Source organism: Hipposideros armiger, unplaced genomic scaffold (assembly GCF_001890085.2).
Source record: "Hipposideros armiger isolate ML-2016 unplaced genomic scaffold, ASM189008v1 scaffold_429, whole genome shotgun sequence".
In the NCBI taxonomy this organism is placed as follows: domain Eukaryota; kingdom Metazoa; phylum Chordata; class Mammalia; order Chiroptera; family Hipposideridae; genus Hipposideros; species Hipposideros armiger.
The window spans coordinates 492,286-511,470 of NW_017731779.1; the positions used below are offsets into that span (position 1 = coordinate 492,286).

Here is a 19,185-nt window from a genome sequence, read left to right on the forward strand (position 1 = left end):
CAACGTCCTCCACAACTAGACTGAAGAACAAAACGACAGCAACTTGTCTGTTCCCCTTTCCCCAATTCCCCAGCACTGTTCCCATCCCCCCAATTTCCCAATAAAAAAAAAAAATCAAAAAAAAAAAATTAGAAAGAAACACACTAAATTTTTTTGACAGCTATTCTCTCTGAATCCCAGGATTATGAGTGATTTCAATTTTCTCTTATATAATACCAATTTTTTATATTTAACATTTATATTAACAAAAGGTAACTTTTACCTTAAAAATTCATACATTTATCATCACAGACTATAAAGAAAACTGAAAATGAAAATTAGAAAGAGGACCTCACATACACACCCATCCATCAAGTACATGCATGGCCTAAAAAAAATTTCCCCAGCTCTCAAGAAGAAATATACAGTATAAGAACTTATATTTTTGTTTTGAAGTTTGCCAGAGTGTTTCTCAAACTGTTTTGAATTTCCTATCAATTGTCTATTAATAAATATCTGGATGACAAAAACTGGCAAATTGATATTAAAAGGAAAATCTTGAAAATATAATTCCTTTAAAACATTTTATATTTTTTCAGATGCAGGGACTTGAGTTCACATCCTAAGTCCATTTTGTGCTTGTAAAACTTTGCCTGAGTTATATATCAGAATATATGGCATGATGCTCCCCAAAGAATTCCATAGCTGCCAGTTTGAGAACCACTATCTCCTGATGTGATTACGTCTGTGAGGTACATATCAAGGATACAGTTACCTGAAGGTCAGTAAACAAGAATGGAACATCTTGCCTCAAGAGCCCTACATCATCTATGTAGAACAAAATCAGAGAATGAATCTTTTGCTAAATATCTTAAGGCAGCGGTTTTCAAAGTATTATCTGTAGACCATTGGGAGACACCCAGGTCCCATCAAAGAGTCTGTGGCATCAAAACTGTTTTCGTAACTATACCAGGGCAGTATTTGCCTTTTTCACTCTCAATCTTACATGAGTGTAACATGGAATTTTCCAGAGGTTACATGATATCACAGCAGAAGCAGATAAAAGAATCCAGAGGTCTTCTATTAAGCTAGACATTAGAGCTTGGGGGGAAAAAAAGTAAAATAATGCTGTTCCTCTCACTAAATTTTTTGTTTAGGAAAATATAGTCATTTTTTAATAAAAATAAGTTATTTTTAATTAATTAAATATAAATACTTTTAAACATTCTCAGTTTTAATTTCTAATATAGTAAGTGAGGATAGGTGTAATCTACATAAACAAAAGCTCTTTGAGGTCCACAATAAATTATTTAAAAAGTAAAGGGAGGGCCGGCCGAGCGGCATGTTGGTTAAGAGTTGGCTTGGGACGCCAGCTCTGAGCAGCAGGGCCCCGGTTCGGATCCCACATTAGGGCCAGTGACGCTGCACATTCTACAGCTAAGATGGTGAACAACAGCTCGACCTGGAGCTGGGCTGCTGTGAGTCGCCGGTGACGGCATAGGCTGCAGTGGAGCTGCAGTGGGCTGCTGTAAGCTACCGTGAGTAACTGATAGCCAGCATGAGCTGCAAGCAGCCGGCATGAGCTGTCAAGAGCCACCATGAGTGGCCGGCCGATCTGCCTCACCCAGAAAGAGCACAATGATAATACCAACATGGGCCAGTGAAGTGATGTCCTCCACAACTAGACTGAAGAACAAAAGGACAGCAACTTGTCTATACCCCTCCCCCAATTCCCCAATAAAATCTTTAAAACAAAAAAAAAAAAGTAAAGGGGTCCTGAGACCAAAAAGTTTGAAAACCACTATCTCAGGATATTAGTGTTCAGAAAAACACACACCAGAGAAGATTACTCTAACCTCTCTCTCTTCCTCCTCTTCAATGCACTTTCCAAGGCTCTTGCTCTGACAAGTCCAGCTTGCAGACCATTATCTGAACACTTTTCAAAGCATGATTCTGATCCTATCACTTCCCTACTAAACAATCTTAAACGATTCTTCAAGGTGTACAGAATAATAACCAAAAACATTCAGGAAACTCCGTAATCTGGCCTCAGAGTATTTTTCCAATGTTACACACTCATCAATTCTACAATTACTTAGTTGCATTTGTTGCAGCAGACACCATTACAGGGGCAAGAGAATCTATGAGAAATGGTACCTGCCATCACTGGACTTTGAGTCTCTGAAGAAGAAATAGTCACATAAATACAGATACCCTTCATTGTCTGTACTTATTTTCCAAATATTTGTTGTAATAACATATATTTCCTTACCCAAAATTCACTGTCCGAATCAAAAACTCTCTATAATGACTGAATACCCACCAACAGAATCCTTTCAGTTGTGTACAAACCCAGGTAAAAGAATGTAGACGGCAGTTCACTTGCACCTCAGCTATTCTTCCAACAAAGAATAAGGTTATGCCTTGTGCCCATATTAAATGTATTAGGCATCACTGCTGTCATCTTCCAGTCATAATTAATGAAAACATCTTCTGAGAAAGTGGAAAAGCCCAAGAAGAAGGTAAGTGGGCATAAAAGGCCACACATTAGAAAGAGTTGGAGGTGAGAACACATATGGAGGGAGGGAAGCACCTGAGGCGTGATCTTGACATGTCTCCATCTACTGAATAGCAATGTTGTTCCTGGGAAGCTTAGCCTTATAACTTGAGCCAAAATAATATTTGAAAAACTAGAGAAATTCCTTGTGCAGTGGACTGACAGCCACTCTCAGGGTAGGAGACCACTGAGTCCCAGGCTGGTACAGGAGAGGGCGGTGGACAACTTCAGGTATCTGGAGGCAGCTGCAATGGGGGAAGAACATGATTCAGTGAAAGAGCTGAGTTTCAATGCAAGTCTGGGAGATTTAAGAAGTGACGTAGCACAAGTTGTAGATCACGGGCAAACCAGCTTCCCTTCACTGTGAGACACAGCTATCTTCCTCCAGTGAACTGCTGAAAACTATCATCAAAGACGATAACACACAAAGGAAATTTTCAATTTAATGTAATGCCATTTCATAGATTTACTTCAGAAGGAAGAAGTATCTGGTCATAAAGCATCCACAGAGGGCTAAAGTGCTCTTAAGTGGGAACTATAATGATCAACATAAGCTAAACTCTTGGCTGCTGCACTACTCTGAAAACATTAGCTCAAAGGGCCATTGCAGACTGCATTGCCTGTAATGATATGAGGCATTCAAACGAGAAAGCCTGGGTGACAGAGGAGGTGGGTGGCTTAAAAGGGAGGAATTATCTGTCACCACTCAACTAATGGAAAATCTTGCAAAGACAACTTGAAATGCGACAATACTCTTGGAGAGCCTTCTAGTGTTATGGATTAGGAAGATAACAGCCAGCCTAAGCAAAGTATATGGAACTTCATTTTAAACCTCGGTTCAATGAACCACTATCATCATTAAGAGGATGACCATTATACTCTATGACACGTATTAATAGAAATGCAACCCAAAATAGCATAAAACACAAGCCTGAATGACATTCTGAACTGCAATAGTGTAAGTAAACAATGTTGATGCCTCTTCTTAGCTCTCACATGCAGGGCAAAGAGATGCACTCTGCTTTCAAAGGTCTGCGAAACTACACGTAGTTATTGGTTACCCCAGAAATGTTCTACCTTCTGCTATTTCCTACAGATACCTGCTGACTTTCATGTCCGTTAGCCAAGTCAAATCATCCCACACAGTTATAGGACTCTTTTCTCCCTGTTCCTCTTTTTTATCTTCGTTTTTGTATGTCTCTGTCCTAAAAAAACTGTCACACTTCTTTTAACAGAGGGCTAACTGTTAAATGCACAGTTAGCAAAGGGTATCTAAAACTTTCTTTATCGGTGGATCAGCCCTTAGCGAAACATAACACAAAAAAATTCAGATCTTAGGACTCTTATGCTAATGTTACTGTTATCAAGGAACCATGTAGGGCCACTCAAAAACACAAGTGGCTCTACTTCTAAATTCAGGATCTTCTTTAATTACAGAAGTTTCCTGACATCAGCACACACTTCAATTTCATCTCCTCGAGGTATCAATGCGGTCAATGTGTATCAATCTCATTCTACTGAGAGAACATTCAGAATTTTATCCCATCTATCTCAAAAAGGTTTTGAGCATCCTTCCCTGAGAGCAAATAATTATGCCTCTATATTAGGGGTTGGCAAACTTTGCCTGCAATGGGCCATACTGTAAATATTTTCGCTTTTGTGAGCTACGCATTCTCCGTCACTACTCAACTCTGCCTGCAGTGCAAAAAAAGCCATATATAATATGTAAATTAATGAGTAAGGCTATGCTCCAATAAAACTGTATTTACAAAGAAAAGCAACAGGAAGAATCTGACAGCCAAACCCTGCTCTGTGTCATAGACATATAGGCTGGGTTTTGTCACTGCATGCCTTTGATAGTCTTGGTATTTTGGTTTAAAAAAACAGTAATTTGTTTAAATTGTGTTACTGTTACTGCTGCTATAGGCTACTGCCTATCATGTTGACAGATTTTCTTAGTATATCCCAACGAAATCAAGCTTTGAAAGCAGCAACAGAATGAATAAGAGGCCAAGACTCATACCTTGGGATCTCTAAGCCCTTCTCCCTTTACTATCAAGGCCAATTGTTCTCAAGTGGTCCTTCATGAACACCTCTCCCCCAACTCCTGCGCTGATCAACACCACAGTAGCACCTCCTTGCCTGATGCTGCAATACAAGTATCTCAGCAGGAGGGGCCGCCACAGCACCATAGGGGCCCAGGCCCAACCCTGCCTCCAGCCTGGGACTGATCCCACAGCCACTAGTCTCTGTCTGCCTCACCTTCCTCACGCCCATGTGTGGCAAAAAGCCTCCAAATTCAGTAACAATACAGAGATTACTAAGGGTGGCCTTATCCTCAAATTTACCTAGTTCCTGCACTATCCTCCTCTCTTCGTCCTTTACTTGACTCAAGCTTACTCATCTAGGCCAAGTTCAGATATCCCCTCTCCTCCAGAAAGTCTTCCTTCAGTTCCAAGCTGCTCCAAGTGCCTCTCCTCCAAGATTCATGGAACCCCGTTCTTGCCTTATGTCCAAGTTCATTACATCTTACTGCCCTATTGCCCCTTCCTTTGCCCCTCTGGAAATTATTTGAGAACAAAGATCCTTATCCATCTTTGTACCCTGCAACAACTATTTCTCTTACCTCCCCACACCCTCTCCAGAACTCCTATCCCCACTCCCACCCCCGCAAAAAAAAAGCTATGGTTTTTCAATCATTCTTTTCAAATTAAAAGAAATAGCCATAACTAGAAATTAGAGGGAAGTGGACTGCAATTTGATGACTATAACTCCTTTCAAAATAATGCCATGAACCATAACAAGCCAGTTTCCAGTACAATTCAAATATTGAGCTTAACAGTTAAGCAATGCAAGGATACAATAGTAAAGAGCAAAACAATATACGTATGGGCTTTTTCAACGCACACTCATTGCAAAGATTTCGGATTTTCCTGATAGTTATAGGTTAGTCTTGCACTCACTCGTCAACACTCTAATGCACCCATTTTTCTTGTTACACTCTATCTACCTCAAGGGGGCAAACACCAGTCATTTTTTGTTTGTCTGAATTTAGATGTCTTTAGTCTGATTGGTTTTGTTTACCAGTAGCAGTTTACAACATCTCTCTCATGACTTCCTTTATGCTACAAATGCACTGAAAATGTAAGCTCAACTCTGGAGCTACTAAATGCTCCCACAGAGCGTACAGAAATTCCGTGACATACTATGCCTTATAGGTCCTACCAAAGTGACAGATTCCTGGCTCCCAAAACTGTAAATGATGAAGATGTTTTAAAACTGCATGTTTACAAACCAGTGGATTTTGTTCATTAGATTTTAATAACTTAAGTTACTCAAATTTGAAGCCTAAAGTCAATGTTCCCTTGAAGCAAATTTTCAAACACTAGCAGTAAATTGATAAGCAGAGCAAACCAAAGACCGCCTGGCTAATCTGTGCAGGAAACAACTGTTAGTTCACTATCAGACATAGAAAGCTAGTTTGGGGCATTTTTAGGTCAATTGTTCTGAAAATCGTCCCAAATATGGTGCTTCCAACTCTTAATTATATATGGAAAAAGGAATAAAGAACTCAATAATCCCAAGGGGTGGTTAGAAAAAAATAACTGAGACTGAGTTTTATTTTATTTTAGAGCACTCAGGCACACACACATCCTCTCAGCCCTGGATCTGAATGATTTTCCTCAGCTCAGTTTTCCTTTCAGAAGCCTGAAAGTTTGCCAGGATACCACAGGGAAGAAACCACAGAGAACGCACAAAATAAACCATCAGCTCAGGGGGAACTGGTAGTTGACTTTGACCTAGTTTAACACATTTCCACAGCTATACATAACTGCTTCCTTAAAACTGGTGTATGGGATGAGCCCACCTGGCAGTCCCTCTGCTGGCCTCAGAACTCTGGAAAAGCAATTTAACCTCTCTGGGCCTCAACTGTAAAATATCAACAGTATTTACATGCCTTCACCCATCCCAATGGCAATCCCCCAGAAGCTAGTTCAATAAGACGAGGTGCTATGTTCTATAAGGGAGACTTACAGAAGCACTCACTTTCGCAATTGTAAATAACCATTACATGTTAAACTTAAAAAAGATCTGTTATCATTAAAGAATAAATCAATAAGAATACGCTTGGAATTGAAATATCAAAAAAATAGCAACGATTTAATACAAGGTATAATTTGAAACTGGCTGTCTAGAAATGGCTGAAGTTAGAATACACTTAAATGATCCTCTGGAGAGCAATATCGAAAATGCTTCTAAAACCAAAATACTGTTAAAACCTCCTCAGCTCTTCAGTGGGGAAATACATACACATATGCAAGCACAAGAATACACAAATACACACACACACACACACACACACACACACGATAAAAAGCCAAAAGGAAATCATAAAAATATTATTTCTGTTTGGTAAGCTTATGAGTAATTTTTATTTTTTTCTGCATATTTTTCCATTTTTCTACATGGGTATGTGCTATCTTAATAATAAACAAAAATTATCAATACAGAAGTTATTTATACTAGAGAAAATCCAAAAGGAGAATGGAGAAAGGATGTTTTCTCTTTTTCTTAACTTTTATTTTTAATATTCTAAACATATACATATTTAAGACATCATATAATCTATCATCTAGCTTCAATTACCAATATTTTGCTACTCTTCATTCAACTATATCCATTCCACTTTAGTTTCTGAAGTATCTTAAAAATAAATCCCAGACCCCATGTAATTTCACCTGTATAATTTTCAGGTGTGCATCTTGAATTATTAAGAAATATATAAGGGGCCGGCCGAGTGGCTCAGTTGGTTCAGTGCGAGCTCTGAGCGACAGTGGTTTGATGCCCGGCCCGAGCTGAGTTGCCACTGAGCTGCCAACAGGTGGCAGGATGGCTCAGCCGAAAAAAGAAATATACATACACACACACACACACACACACACACACACACACACACACACATACATATACATATATCCACCATGCCATCAATACATTAATAGGACAACAGTAATTCCACAATATCATCTAACACCCAGTCCATATTCAAAAATAAGAATGGTCCATTCAATACCTGGAAATCCATACAGAAAAACTGAAATTACAACACTACCTCATATCCAGATTGCATAAAAACTATAAATCAATAAGAAAAGCAAGATGCAAAAGAAAAATGTACAAGAGGCTTGACTAGACACTTTGATAAAGAGGAAATCCAAACAGCCATTGAAAATAAGGGGGGGAAATCATAACACAATTTAAAACAAGAAAATACTATACTATACACACCTAACAGAGTAGCTAAGATTAAAAGACTGACAATAATAATGTTCAGGGAGCAATGTGGAGCAATAGGAACTTGCAAACATTGCTATAGAAGGTGTGAACTGGAAAATAGTTCTTTTCTAAAGCAAACCCACGTATATATATCTTACAACTACTACCCAGGCATTTGCCCAATAGAAATGCATGCTTCCATACCCTGGGAAACGTGCAAAACATTCACAGAAGTTTTGAGCATAAAGCCTAAACTGGAAGCAACCAAATGATCATTAGCAGCATAACAAATAAATAAACTGGTGCATTCATACAATAGAATAATATACAGCAATGAGAATAAATGAACTACAGGTACACACAATACATCAAGTTTAGAAATGTAATAAGGTGTGACAAAAGGCAGACATAAAAGAATATATACTGAATGACTTGTAGTCATATAAAATTCAGAAACAAGATACAATGGACAGGATTTCTAAAGAAAAAAGGAAGTGATTACCATAAAGCCTGAATGATTCTCCTTGGAGAAAGCGGGGAGAGTGTGATAGGTAAAGAGGGCATGTAGGGGGCCAGCAGAGTAGCACGCTGGTTAAGAGCTGGCTTGGGATGCCAGAGGGCCCCGGTTCGGATCCCACATATGAGGGCCAGTGACACTTCCCTCTACAGCTAAGATGCTGAACAACAGCTCAACCTGGAGCTGAGCTGCCGTGAGTCGCCATTGACAGGTAGGCTGCAGTGGGTTGCCACGGGCTACCCTGTGTAGCCAGCAGCCACAGCCGTCCAGAAGCCAATGACTGATCTGCCTCTCCCAGGAAAAGCGTAATGATGGTGCCAACTTGGGCCAGTGAAGCAACGTCCTCCACAACTAGACTGAAGAACAAAAGGACAGCAATTTGTCTGTTCCCCTTCCCCCAATTCCCCAATAAAAAATCTTTAAAAAATAAGGCATGTAGGAACTCTCGGTGCTGGTAATGTTTTCCCTAATTTCAGTGATGGTACATAGGTGCTCACCTGACAATAATTCATAAAGCTAAGTTTATGTTTTATGTACTTTCCAGCTTGTTTTATATTTCAAATTATAAAAGGTTTAAAAATACTTAATAACTGACTCAGGCAAGGATTATCAATGGATGCAAATTCACCAAGTAAAAGGCTAGTGGGAAAAAAGATATTTATCTAGTACCTAAGTACCACCCTATAGGTCACTTATTAATGATATAGATGTCCTTGGCTGAATCCCTCAAATGGGGGAAACAAGTAGTTTATAAAATACCTTATTGGGACAATTAAGGATCTATGAGTATGAACTGTATATTAGATGATATTATATAAATGAATGTTAAATTGCCTTGTAATTAACAGACACATGCTGAAGTAATTAAGGATGAACTGTCATGATGTCTGCACCTTACTTTCTAATGTTATAGCAGAGAGACAGAGACAAAGACAGAGAGACAGAGAAACATAAAGCAAATTTGCCAAATATTAGCAACTGGTGAAACTAGGTGTAGGGTACTGGGTGTTCCTTGCATTACTTCAACCTTTTGCTAAGCAAGAAATTTTTCAAACTAGAACAATGGGAGAGGAATAAAAGGTTTCACAAAGGAAAGATTTTTAGAAATATGGTTTACAAGTATCAGGTAGAGACAAAAAGGATTAGATTGTATCTAGTGGATTATGCTCTCATGAAAAATAACTTTAAGACTAATAATATGTGCTTTTCTAAAAAAAAAAAAAAAAGAAAGAAATCTCATAATCTGTGGAAAAAAAAGAGACTATAAAATATAAGCCTGTTCAAATATAACTTTTTTAAAGGATAAGGGGGAAAACTACTAGAAGAATACTAAAATACTGCTTTTGCCTCAAGGTTGTATTATGGATAATATTCCCTGTTTTCTAAATATTTTTATAATGATCTTTTCTTTAAAAGAAAATGTAATGTAATGTAAAGATTAGCCAGAGAGCCACATACTACACTTACTGCTGAACAATCAGGTATTTGTACAATCAGCTGGTTTCAATTTGAAAAGTACCAGCTGCTGAAATCCCACTGATGTGTCTGTATTTTCTCTTGTCCTGTGAGGAATTATGAATCACACAAAGCATCACAAATGACTACTTCTTAACTACCTAAAATGGTAACAAAAATAGTACCATAAAATGATCCTTTACAAAGCCTATCACACTATAAATGTACCTCATCATATATGCTCCCATTAATGTCCGCGCCATAGATAGGTGCCACAAAGGTTAAGTTCTTCCAGTACTTGCGCTCTAAGTCTTCATAATCCAAGTACCTTGGGGTACAATATCTGGAAAAGGTAGATGAAAATAAGGGACAAACTAGTAAGATAATTTTAAGATTTTCCCCATCCACTTGATTTAAAACACTTTCTAAAGAAAATTCTGTCAAAATGAAAATATCGTAAGCAACTCTTGTCAAATCTAACAGGTAAATATACAAATGTATTTGTCACAGATATTTGAATACTCTTTTAAGATTCCTAAATAACTCTATAAAAATTTCATAATTTGACTAATAAGGAAAATACTTTGCTGAAAATATCAATAATAGAAGCAGAAAATTAGTTAAAAATTCATTTAACTAATGAGTGGCTGGGTGGCTCAGTTGGTTAGAGCACATGCTTTGAACAACAAGGTTGCCAGTTCGATTCCCGCATGAGATGGTAGGCTGCGCCCCCCACAACTAGAATGAAAACAGTGACTGGACTTAGAGCTGAGCTGCACCCTCTACAACTAGACTGAAGGACAACAACTTGACTTGGAGCAGATGGGTCCTGGAAAAAACACACTGCTACCCAATTTAAAAATAATAATAATATTAAAAAAAAAAGCTGAGAAAATCTTTAAAAAAAAAAAAAAATTCAGGCAGGCCAAGTGGCTTAGTTGGTTAAGATTTGGCTTAAGAGCGTGAACTCTGAGCAACAGGGCCACTGGTTCGATTCCCACATGGGCCAGTGACACTGTGCCTGAGCTGAGCTACCACTGAGCTGCCAACAGGTGGCAGGATGGCTTAGCTGATGAGAGCACGTGTTCCTAACAAGACTGCCTGTTTGATGGTGGGCTACATCCGCCCTCAACTAAGACTGAACTTGGCACCTTGAGCTGAGCTGCCGCCCAGATGGCTCAGTGGATAGAACATGCACCCTTAACAACAAGGCTGCTGGTTCAACTCCCACATGGGATGGTGGCTACGCCCACTTGTAACTAAGATTGAACACAGCACCTTGAGCTTAGCGGCCACGAGCTGCCAACAGGCAGCCAGATGGCAACTGGCGCCCTCCACAACAAAGATTAAAGAAGAACAACTTGGCTGGTTACCTTCCCCAATTCCCCAACACTGTTCCCCTCCTACAATTCCCCAATAAAATCTTTAAAAAAAAGAAAAAAAAATTCATTATATTAGGGACAGCCCATTAGCTCAGTTGGTTAAAGTGCAGTGCTCATAACATTAAGGTTGCCGGTTCGATCCCCACATGGACCACCACTGAGTTGCACTCTCCACAACTATGATTGAAACAACTACTCGACTTGGAGCTGATGGGTCCTGGAAAAAACACACTGTTCCCGAATAAAACTAAAAATTTTAAAATTCATTATATTAGCTTTCAAAATCTTTTTTTAAAGGGCCGGCCAAGTGGCTCAGTTGGATAAGAGCTCGCTCAAGAGTGCAAGCAAGCTCTGAGCAACAGCGGTCGAGTCCCTGCCCGAGCTGAGCTGCCAACAGGTGATAGGATGGCTCAGCTAAAAAATATATATATATATATATATTTTTTTTTTAATCTTTAACCAATTACAAGTATATTATATAGCCATCCTTCAGTATCCACAGGGAATTGGTTCTAGAACCCACCACGAATACCAAAATCCACAGATGCTCAATTCCCTTATATAAATGGTGTAATATTTGCATATAACCTACATACATCCTCCCATATACTTTAAATCATTTATAGATTGCATATAATACCTAATAGTGTAATGCTATGTAAACAGTTGTTATACTATATTGTTTAAGGAATAATGACAACAAAAGAAAGTCTGTACATGTTCAGTACAGACACAACAATCATAGGCCTAACTAACTACATAGTATCGTACATGTCAGCAGCAACACAACATTTTTTAAAATATTTTTCAATCCGCAATTGGCAACTAATATAATAATGGTGGCCCTTCAAGTGATTCAAGGATCTTTTTTAAATTACTCATCCTCTAACAATTAATTTATCATTTAAGACTTAAACACTGTCATACAAAGAAGAAATTTTGCCTAACAAAGACAAATCATGAATATAATCCAAAACTCATGACAGTGAAAAGATTTTTAAAAACCCATTTACAGATATTATGAATGAGATGATAACATGAGGAACAATTTTCTTAGCAGTAAACTAAATGTAAGTAGGCAACCACCTAAAAACAGAAAACAATTAAATTAGATTCCAAGAGATTGTACAGGACATTCATTTCATTTTCATTGCAAGCTCCTCTATCTACATAGTTCCTGGTCATGCCCATGTATATCTTTGAAAGAAATAACAAATGCAAAGTGAATCCACTCACTTGCCACTGTTGGCCAGTTGCCTGAACTCCTTCACTGTCATGGCTTTTTTCTGGATGTTATATTGAGTGAACAGTCCTGATTGCCCTGTGACCATCTGCTGAATTGGTGCTGGAATGAGCAAATTATCAATGTCATCATAGCACTTCCTTGGCTTCCACTCCTTAGGAGGAATCACCTGAAAATAAAATATTATCTTGAAAATATTCCAGGTAGTTATTTAGCTTTCATATTCCAACAGAATACAAATGAAGAACTGGTCAGCATTTCTATGACAAATGTGTAAAAGAACTGTGAAGATTCACATTAAGGGAAATGCTCGCATTCTCCCAAATATTCATGTTACTGATATGATTTTTTTAAGCAGCAAAATTTATTGAGTACTCACTATATCAAATACTGCACTCGTATTAACTTCACTTTTTAGTTGATACTGTTAACCTCTCAATTTTAAATGTAAAATTTTAAATGTAAAATTGAGAGACACACAGAAGTAAAATAACTTCTGAAGATCAAGTACTATTTACATTAATAAGAAAAATAAGTAAATATTTGTTTAGTCAATATTATTTTCTTTAAATACCTCTCACACAATATGGCAAATAGCAGAATGTTGTGCTAGTAAATGTTTAACAACAGCTTTCTGGGAAGATGGAGGAAACCTTGACTTGTACCTTTTGTCTGTTTCCATGGTAACCACTACCACCATGGTCAATTTGAGTTGACCAACATGAGTCACTGAACATGGAGTAGAAAAATGATGTGAACTATCAATTCTTATATACCTGTATGAGGAAGTAGCTCAGCCCACCACTATTTTCCCATAGTATTTAAACACTTAATTACTAATAATGAAAAGACGAGTAAACACTAAAACCAAAAATACATATCCATATAATTAAAAATTAGAAGGGACAAAGTTATGAATTAATTCATGATTTATAGCTGGAATTTATCTATCTTTAGAAGCTGTTTATATTTAAAATAAACTTTTTTAAAAAATTAAGTGCTGTGAGCGGCCGTCCAATGGCCGGCAAGCAACTGCCTCACCAGGAAACAGCACAATGATCACAATACCAACAGGGGCCAGTGAAGCGACGTCTCCACGAGACTGAAGAACAAAAGGACAGCAACTTGTCTGTTCCCCTCCCCCAATTCCCTAATAAAATCTTTAAAAAAAAAAAATTAAGTGCAAAATATAAATAGCACACATACAGAAAATACATAATCATAATATGCAGCTTTGTGAATTATTATAAAGCAAACACCAAAGAACCCACCACCTGTAACCTGAACCTGTAAGAAGCAGGCTCTTGCTAGCACCCCAGAGGCCCTCCTAGTGCCCTTTTCCAAACATATCCCTCTGCCCTAAAGGTAACCACTCTCATGGCATTTATGGTATTCATTTTCTTGTTGGGCTATATAGTTTTATGCCTGGGTATGGATCTCTAACATCCGTTTTTGAACTGTATAGAAATGTAGTCATCCATATATACATATATTGTTTGAGGTTTACCTTTTGTATTTCACGAAATATTTTTGTGGGATTCTAATATGATGGACTATGTAGCTGAAGTTCATTGACTGCATTCCTACTCAGTGTCCCTTCATATAAATATTTATTTATAAGTTGGTGACCACTGGTAGTCACTTGGTTTTTTCTAATTATTGGCTATTGCAAATGACACTGTTATTAATATTGTTGTACACATCTGTGGCTATATATGCGCACACAGTTCTCTAAAATACACATATATACACAGACGTTCCTAAGCCTGAAATTACTGGGATATGTGTAGATCAAATTTACTAGTTACTAGCAAACTTTTGCCTAAGTGGTTGTATCAATTCACATTCCCACCAGCAATGACTGAAAGTTCCTGTTGCTACACATTCTCATCACTGTGTATTGTTGCTCAATATAATTTTAGTCCTTCTGGTAGTAGGTAATGGTACTCAAGTCTGGGTTTTATTTGCATTTTCATGATAACTAAAGAAACATTTTCATATATTCACTGTCTATAAATATCCTCTCTTGTAAAGTGCTTATTCAAGTCTCTTGCCCATTTTACTACTGCACTGTCAGTCTTTTTCTTATTAATGTATAGGGATTTTTTTATATATTCTGGTTATTCTTGGATGTGTATGTGTGTATTACATCTGTAAATATCTACGTATATGTGTATCGAATACTTTGTATTGCTCCGTAACTTTCCCTCCACCCTTCTTGAGAGTATCTTTTGAAAAACGTTAAGTTCTTAATTTTAATGTAATTCAATTTGTTCATTTTTGCCTTTATGGGTATTGCTTTCATCTTCTGTTTAAAGATATTTTTCCTACTCCAGGGCATGAAAACATTCTATTTTATATTCTAAGAGTTTTAAGGTTTTGTCTTTCACATTTAGATCTATAACGTACCTGCAACTGGTTTTGTGAAAGATTTGGGTCAAGATTCATCAGATGAAGAAACTGATGAGTGACTTGGCCAACGTTACACAACTGGCAAATGACAGGATTAACTCAAACAAAAATATTGAATATAAGCTGTTAAGTCTAACATTAACTTAATTTTCATCAGCAATATGGGAATATTACACCTTTTATTTCCTCCAAGGTATATTAATTTCAAATGAGACTACAGACAACCACACTACATGCTACTGAGAACACATACGTACATACTATAGTGCCTGGTACATAGTATGCACTCTCCATACTTGATGAACAAATAACTGAAAACAAAGTAGAACAGGTAAATCTATACGACAAAGAAAGTAGATTAGTGCCTAGGACTGGGGGCATAGTAGGGAATAAAGAGTGACTGCTAATGGGTATAGTTTCTTTTGGAGGTAAAGAAAAGTTCTTGGAATTAGATATCAGTGATGGTTGTACAACTCTTTGGACATACAAAACACTACTGACTTGCATACTTTAAACTTAAAGAAAGAAAGAAGGGAAAAAACAGAAGGAAAGAAGAGAAGGAGTTGGGGGAGGGAGGAAAGGGAGTAGTGGTTAAGCTTCAGGTTAATAACTGTCCTCTGTGAAAAACTGATGAAAGTTATGAATGCTCTCACACCTCTGAAACGTATATGGATCTCTTTGGTTTCCATGAATCGTTTTTGGTTTAAAAAAAAAAATAAGCCCTATAAAGAGTTAAAATAAAAATGAGATAGTTATTCTTTTTTGGAAAAAAACAAGTGCTCCATATGAATTAACAAGAACTAAGGTTCTGCAAATATCTTCTGTTGGAAGAAACAATTTCCCACATCATGAAGACTAAGAGCACAATTGAAAGGCCAAATGACCATTCTGGTTTAAAAGATCTGAGGACAATCACCTTTGCAAGCCCTGCTCGATGGGCTCCTTTAGACTCCATGTATGCGAGGTATTTATTGAACTCCCGGAACTCCTCCATGGAGGGTCTGAAGGTCATGATCTTACAGCTGGGATTCAGATGGCTCTCCACCTCAGCCACCTCCATCATGGCTGGAGTAGTCTCTGCAGAGAAGATGATGTGGTCATCAGCAACGAATTATTACACAGTTAAGGCTGGTGGTCATTTCCCCCACTGGTATGTAAGCCCCATCAGGAATTCTTTTAGTTACTTACCATTCCCTTCTATGACCTATTATTCCTCATCTCTCCCTGAGCTGCTGAAAGAAAAACTGCCTCTAGTCACTCCTCCCAAGCTCCTGCTCTTGGGATTGAATCATTGACCTAATTATATCACTGGCCTCCTCAAAATTCTTCCTAGTAAGAATGAATTTTCTGACTTTGCAAATTTACACAAGGTGATGTTCCTGTGCACCAGTTCTGAGACAGACTCTCATGTATGCACCTGTATAACGGCCCAGTCTAGGTGGAATAGAACATGGAAAATGTTCAACATCCCCAACATGGTTTACTCAGGTGTGTTTCCACCTGTCAAAACATGCTTCTCTATAATAATTTCCAACCATCCATTCAACAAAACTGCCAGGAACCAGGCTAAAGTACTGGAGACACAGGAAAGGGTAAGGTTTGTCTTCACTGCCTACTCTTACTTTCTAGACCCAAACAAACTGCAATACAAAACTGTACACAGGAAGGAATAGCTAACTCCACTTGAGTTACTCAGAAAGGGGCAGAGCTAAGACTTACAAAAAGTTATAGGAGTTTGCCAGATGAAAGGAAGAGTAGTCCTGGCAGTAAAAATACTGGAAGTATTGCAGATATGGAGAGGGGAAGTTAATTTCTATGGGGCTTAGAAAGAAACAATTACATGGAATCAAAGTAGAAAAGTAGGCAGGGGGCCAGCTGAGTGACTCAGTTGGTTAAGAGTTAGCTTAAGAGCGCAAGCTCTGAGTAACAGGGCTGCTGGTTCAAATCCCACAGGAGCCAGTCACGTTGCGCCCAAGCTGAGCTGCAGCTGAGCTACCAACAGGTGGCAGGATGGCTCAGCTGGTGAAAGCACGTGTTCCTAACAACAAGACTGCCTATGCCATGGTGGGCTATGCCCACCCACAACCAAGACTGAACTCAGTACCCTGGGCTGAGCTGCTGCCTGGATGGCTCAGTGGATAGAGCGTGCGCTCTTAACAACAAGGTTACCGGGTTCAACTCCCGCATGGGATGGTAGCTATGCCCGCCCACAACTAAGATTGAACAAAGCCCCTTGAGCTTAGAGGCCACAAGCTGCTGATGGGCAGCCAGATGGCAACCACAACTAAGATTGAAGAACTTGGCTGGTCCCCTTCCCCAATTCCCCAACACTGTTCCCCTCCCCTAATTCCCCAATTAAAAACAAAAAGAAAAAAGAAAAGTATGCAGTAGGTTGTGCTACAAAAACACAAACCTAATCCTGCTGTCAATAAACAGAATGATTCCTCAGCAATTACTGAATATCTAGTATGTGCCAGGCAGAGGGAATGCAAAGATGAAAGGAGCACTGGTTTGCCTGCCCCAGAAAGGAGTCCCACCCAACCCATCCTACTTCCAGGTGCAGTAATAGTGCCTGGCTTCCAACAACTCAAACAACAAATCCTCTCAGAACGAAGCTTGCCTTTTATTGTTTATTTAAACTAAATGTAATTTGCCCGACAAATAAAGAAATTGGGAAGTGAGGGATGGGTTAAATAAAGGGAAAACATGTAATGAGATAATAACAGGTTAAAACAGATCGGGACTATGCGTATAAAGAGGTGATCATCACTCATTTAAAGTTTAAATAAATGTCTGTCTCACAAAGTATATGTGAGGAAAATGACGTACATCAAAATTAAACCCTGCAATCTAAAGGAGAAAATACTCTGCATGGAGATACATTAATACATGACAGAAAACATCCTGTATTCTCCCTGCCAAAGGGAGGAGGCACGCAAAAAACAAACCCTCCAGGCCACCTCCCTACCCACCGCTCTTCACACTTACACAGACACACACGCCAAATCCGTGGGCTGCAGGATGAAAGTCTCGCCTCTGTAGAGGACACACAAACTCCTTTAGAAGCATCCACACCAGCCCGTGCATAACTATCATGGCCTTGCCCACCACCACAGCCTGCATTATACTTTACACTCCAACAATACTCATCCATTTGTGCTTCTCTAAATAAGTACAGCTCCCTATGCCTTTGTCCAAATTATTCCCTCCCATAGAAGCATCCTTTACCTGTTTCCTCACCTGTTTCCTCCTGCTCACTGTGGAGATTCCCAACCCTCTGGAGCAGGCCTAAACCTGTGTGTTTCGACCTCCCTCTATGCATTCCTCCTGCAGCAGGTACCTGTCCCATTGGCTGGCACTTCCGATGACACACAGAACTTCAAGCTCCTCAAGGGAAAGGCAGGCTGTCCATGTCTTTAAACCCTGACATGCAGTCTGGGATCCACTCTGGCCCATTATACCTATTGCAATAACTATTTGCTAACTGAATGAAGGAATAAAGGCCAAAATGTTATTAAAGTATTTACATAAAATGATACCAAATGCAGGAAAAAGGAAAGTATTGGTCCCAAACACAGAAAAGTTCCTTGGAAAACAGATGCTTCTGCTTGCCTGGTAAAGAATATAAAACTCTGCACAGTGAAAAAGGGGAGCAAGCTCCCAGATTACCTTTGTAGAAGAAGCATCTAATACAGGGAAGGCAGCCTTACTTTTCCCCTGGCCAAAGAACAAAAGTATCCTGCATCTTTCTTGAGGCAGAGGAAGAAGCCACTAAAGAAGGAATTGAAAACCCAGCCAGTCATTCAACAAGTAGTTACTAAATGCCAAACTGTTGGGTGGGCACTCAGGAAGGAATGAAATGAAATCCTAACAGTAGTGGAATGAAGCACAATAAATAAATAAGAAGTGCTCTGAAGAAGAAACCAGGGTAAGGGAATAGAGCACAAACAGGGGGGGAAGCTGTTTATAAAGGGTAGGCAAGGAAATGCATTTCAGAGGCCTGAAGGGGAGAATAAATCAGAGGATACCTGGACGGAGACAGTTTTGGATGAGGCAACAGCAAGGAGCCTCTTGGACTCTTTACATTAAGGAACTGAGTGTGGCTGGAACTAGGTAAAGCAAAGGACAGAATGGTGAGTGAGGAGATGGGGGATGAAAGAGGAGATGGGGGTGAGAGGGGAGAAGGGGTGAGAGAGGAGATGGGGGTGAGAGAGGAGATGGGGTGAGAGAGGAGATGGAGGTGAGAGAGGAGATGGGGTGAGAGAGGAGATGGAGGTGAGAGAGGAGATGGGGTGAGAGAGGAGAAGGGGTGAGAGAGGAGATGGGGGTGAGAGAGGAGATGGGGGTGAGAGAGGAGATGGGG

The 19,185-nt window shown here is 39.0% G+C and overlaps 1 protein-coding gene across 5 annotated transcripts in view; it reads right to left on the bottom strand.

Moving 5' to 3' along the window:
• KDM4C (lysine demethylase 4C) overlaps positions 1–19,185 on the bottom strand; it is a 447,429-nt gene that overhangs the window by 343,904 nt on the left and 84,340 nt on the right. For 4 of the 5 annotated variants that reach the window (XR_002126477.1, XM_019664744.1, XM_019664743.1 and 1 more), the window contains exons 2-4: positions 15,739–15,899; positions 12,404–12,579; positions 10,014–10,128 (exon numbers count right to left, since the gene is read on the bottom strand). Coding sequence is in view for 4 of the 5 variants with exons in the window: in XM_019664744.1 (XP_019520289.1) it covers positions 10,014–10,128; positions 12,404–12,579; positions 15,739–15,885 (438 nt within the window). In the remaining variant the exon portion in view is untranslated. Of the gene's footprint in view, positions 1–10,013; positions 10,129–12,403; positions 12,580–15,738; positions 15,900–19,185 lie in introns of those variants that run through there. The other variant, XM_019664745.1, reaches the window with a different exon arrangement.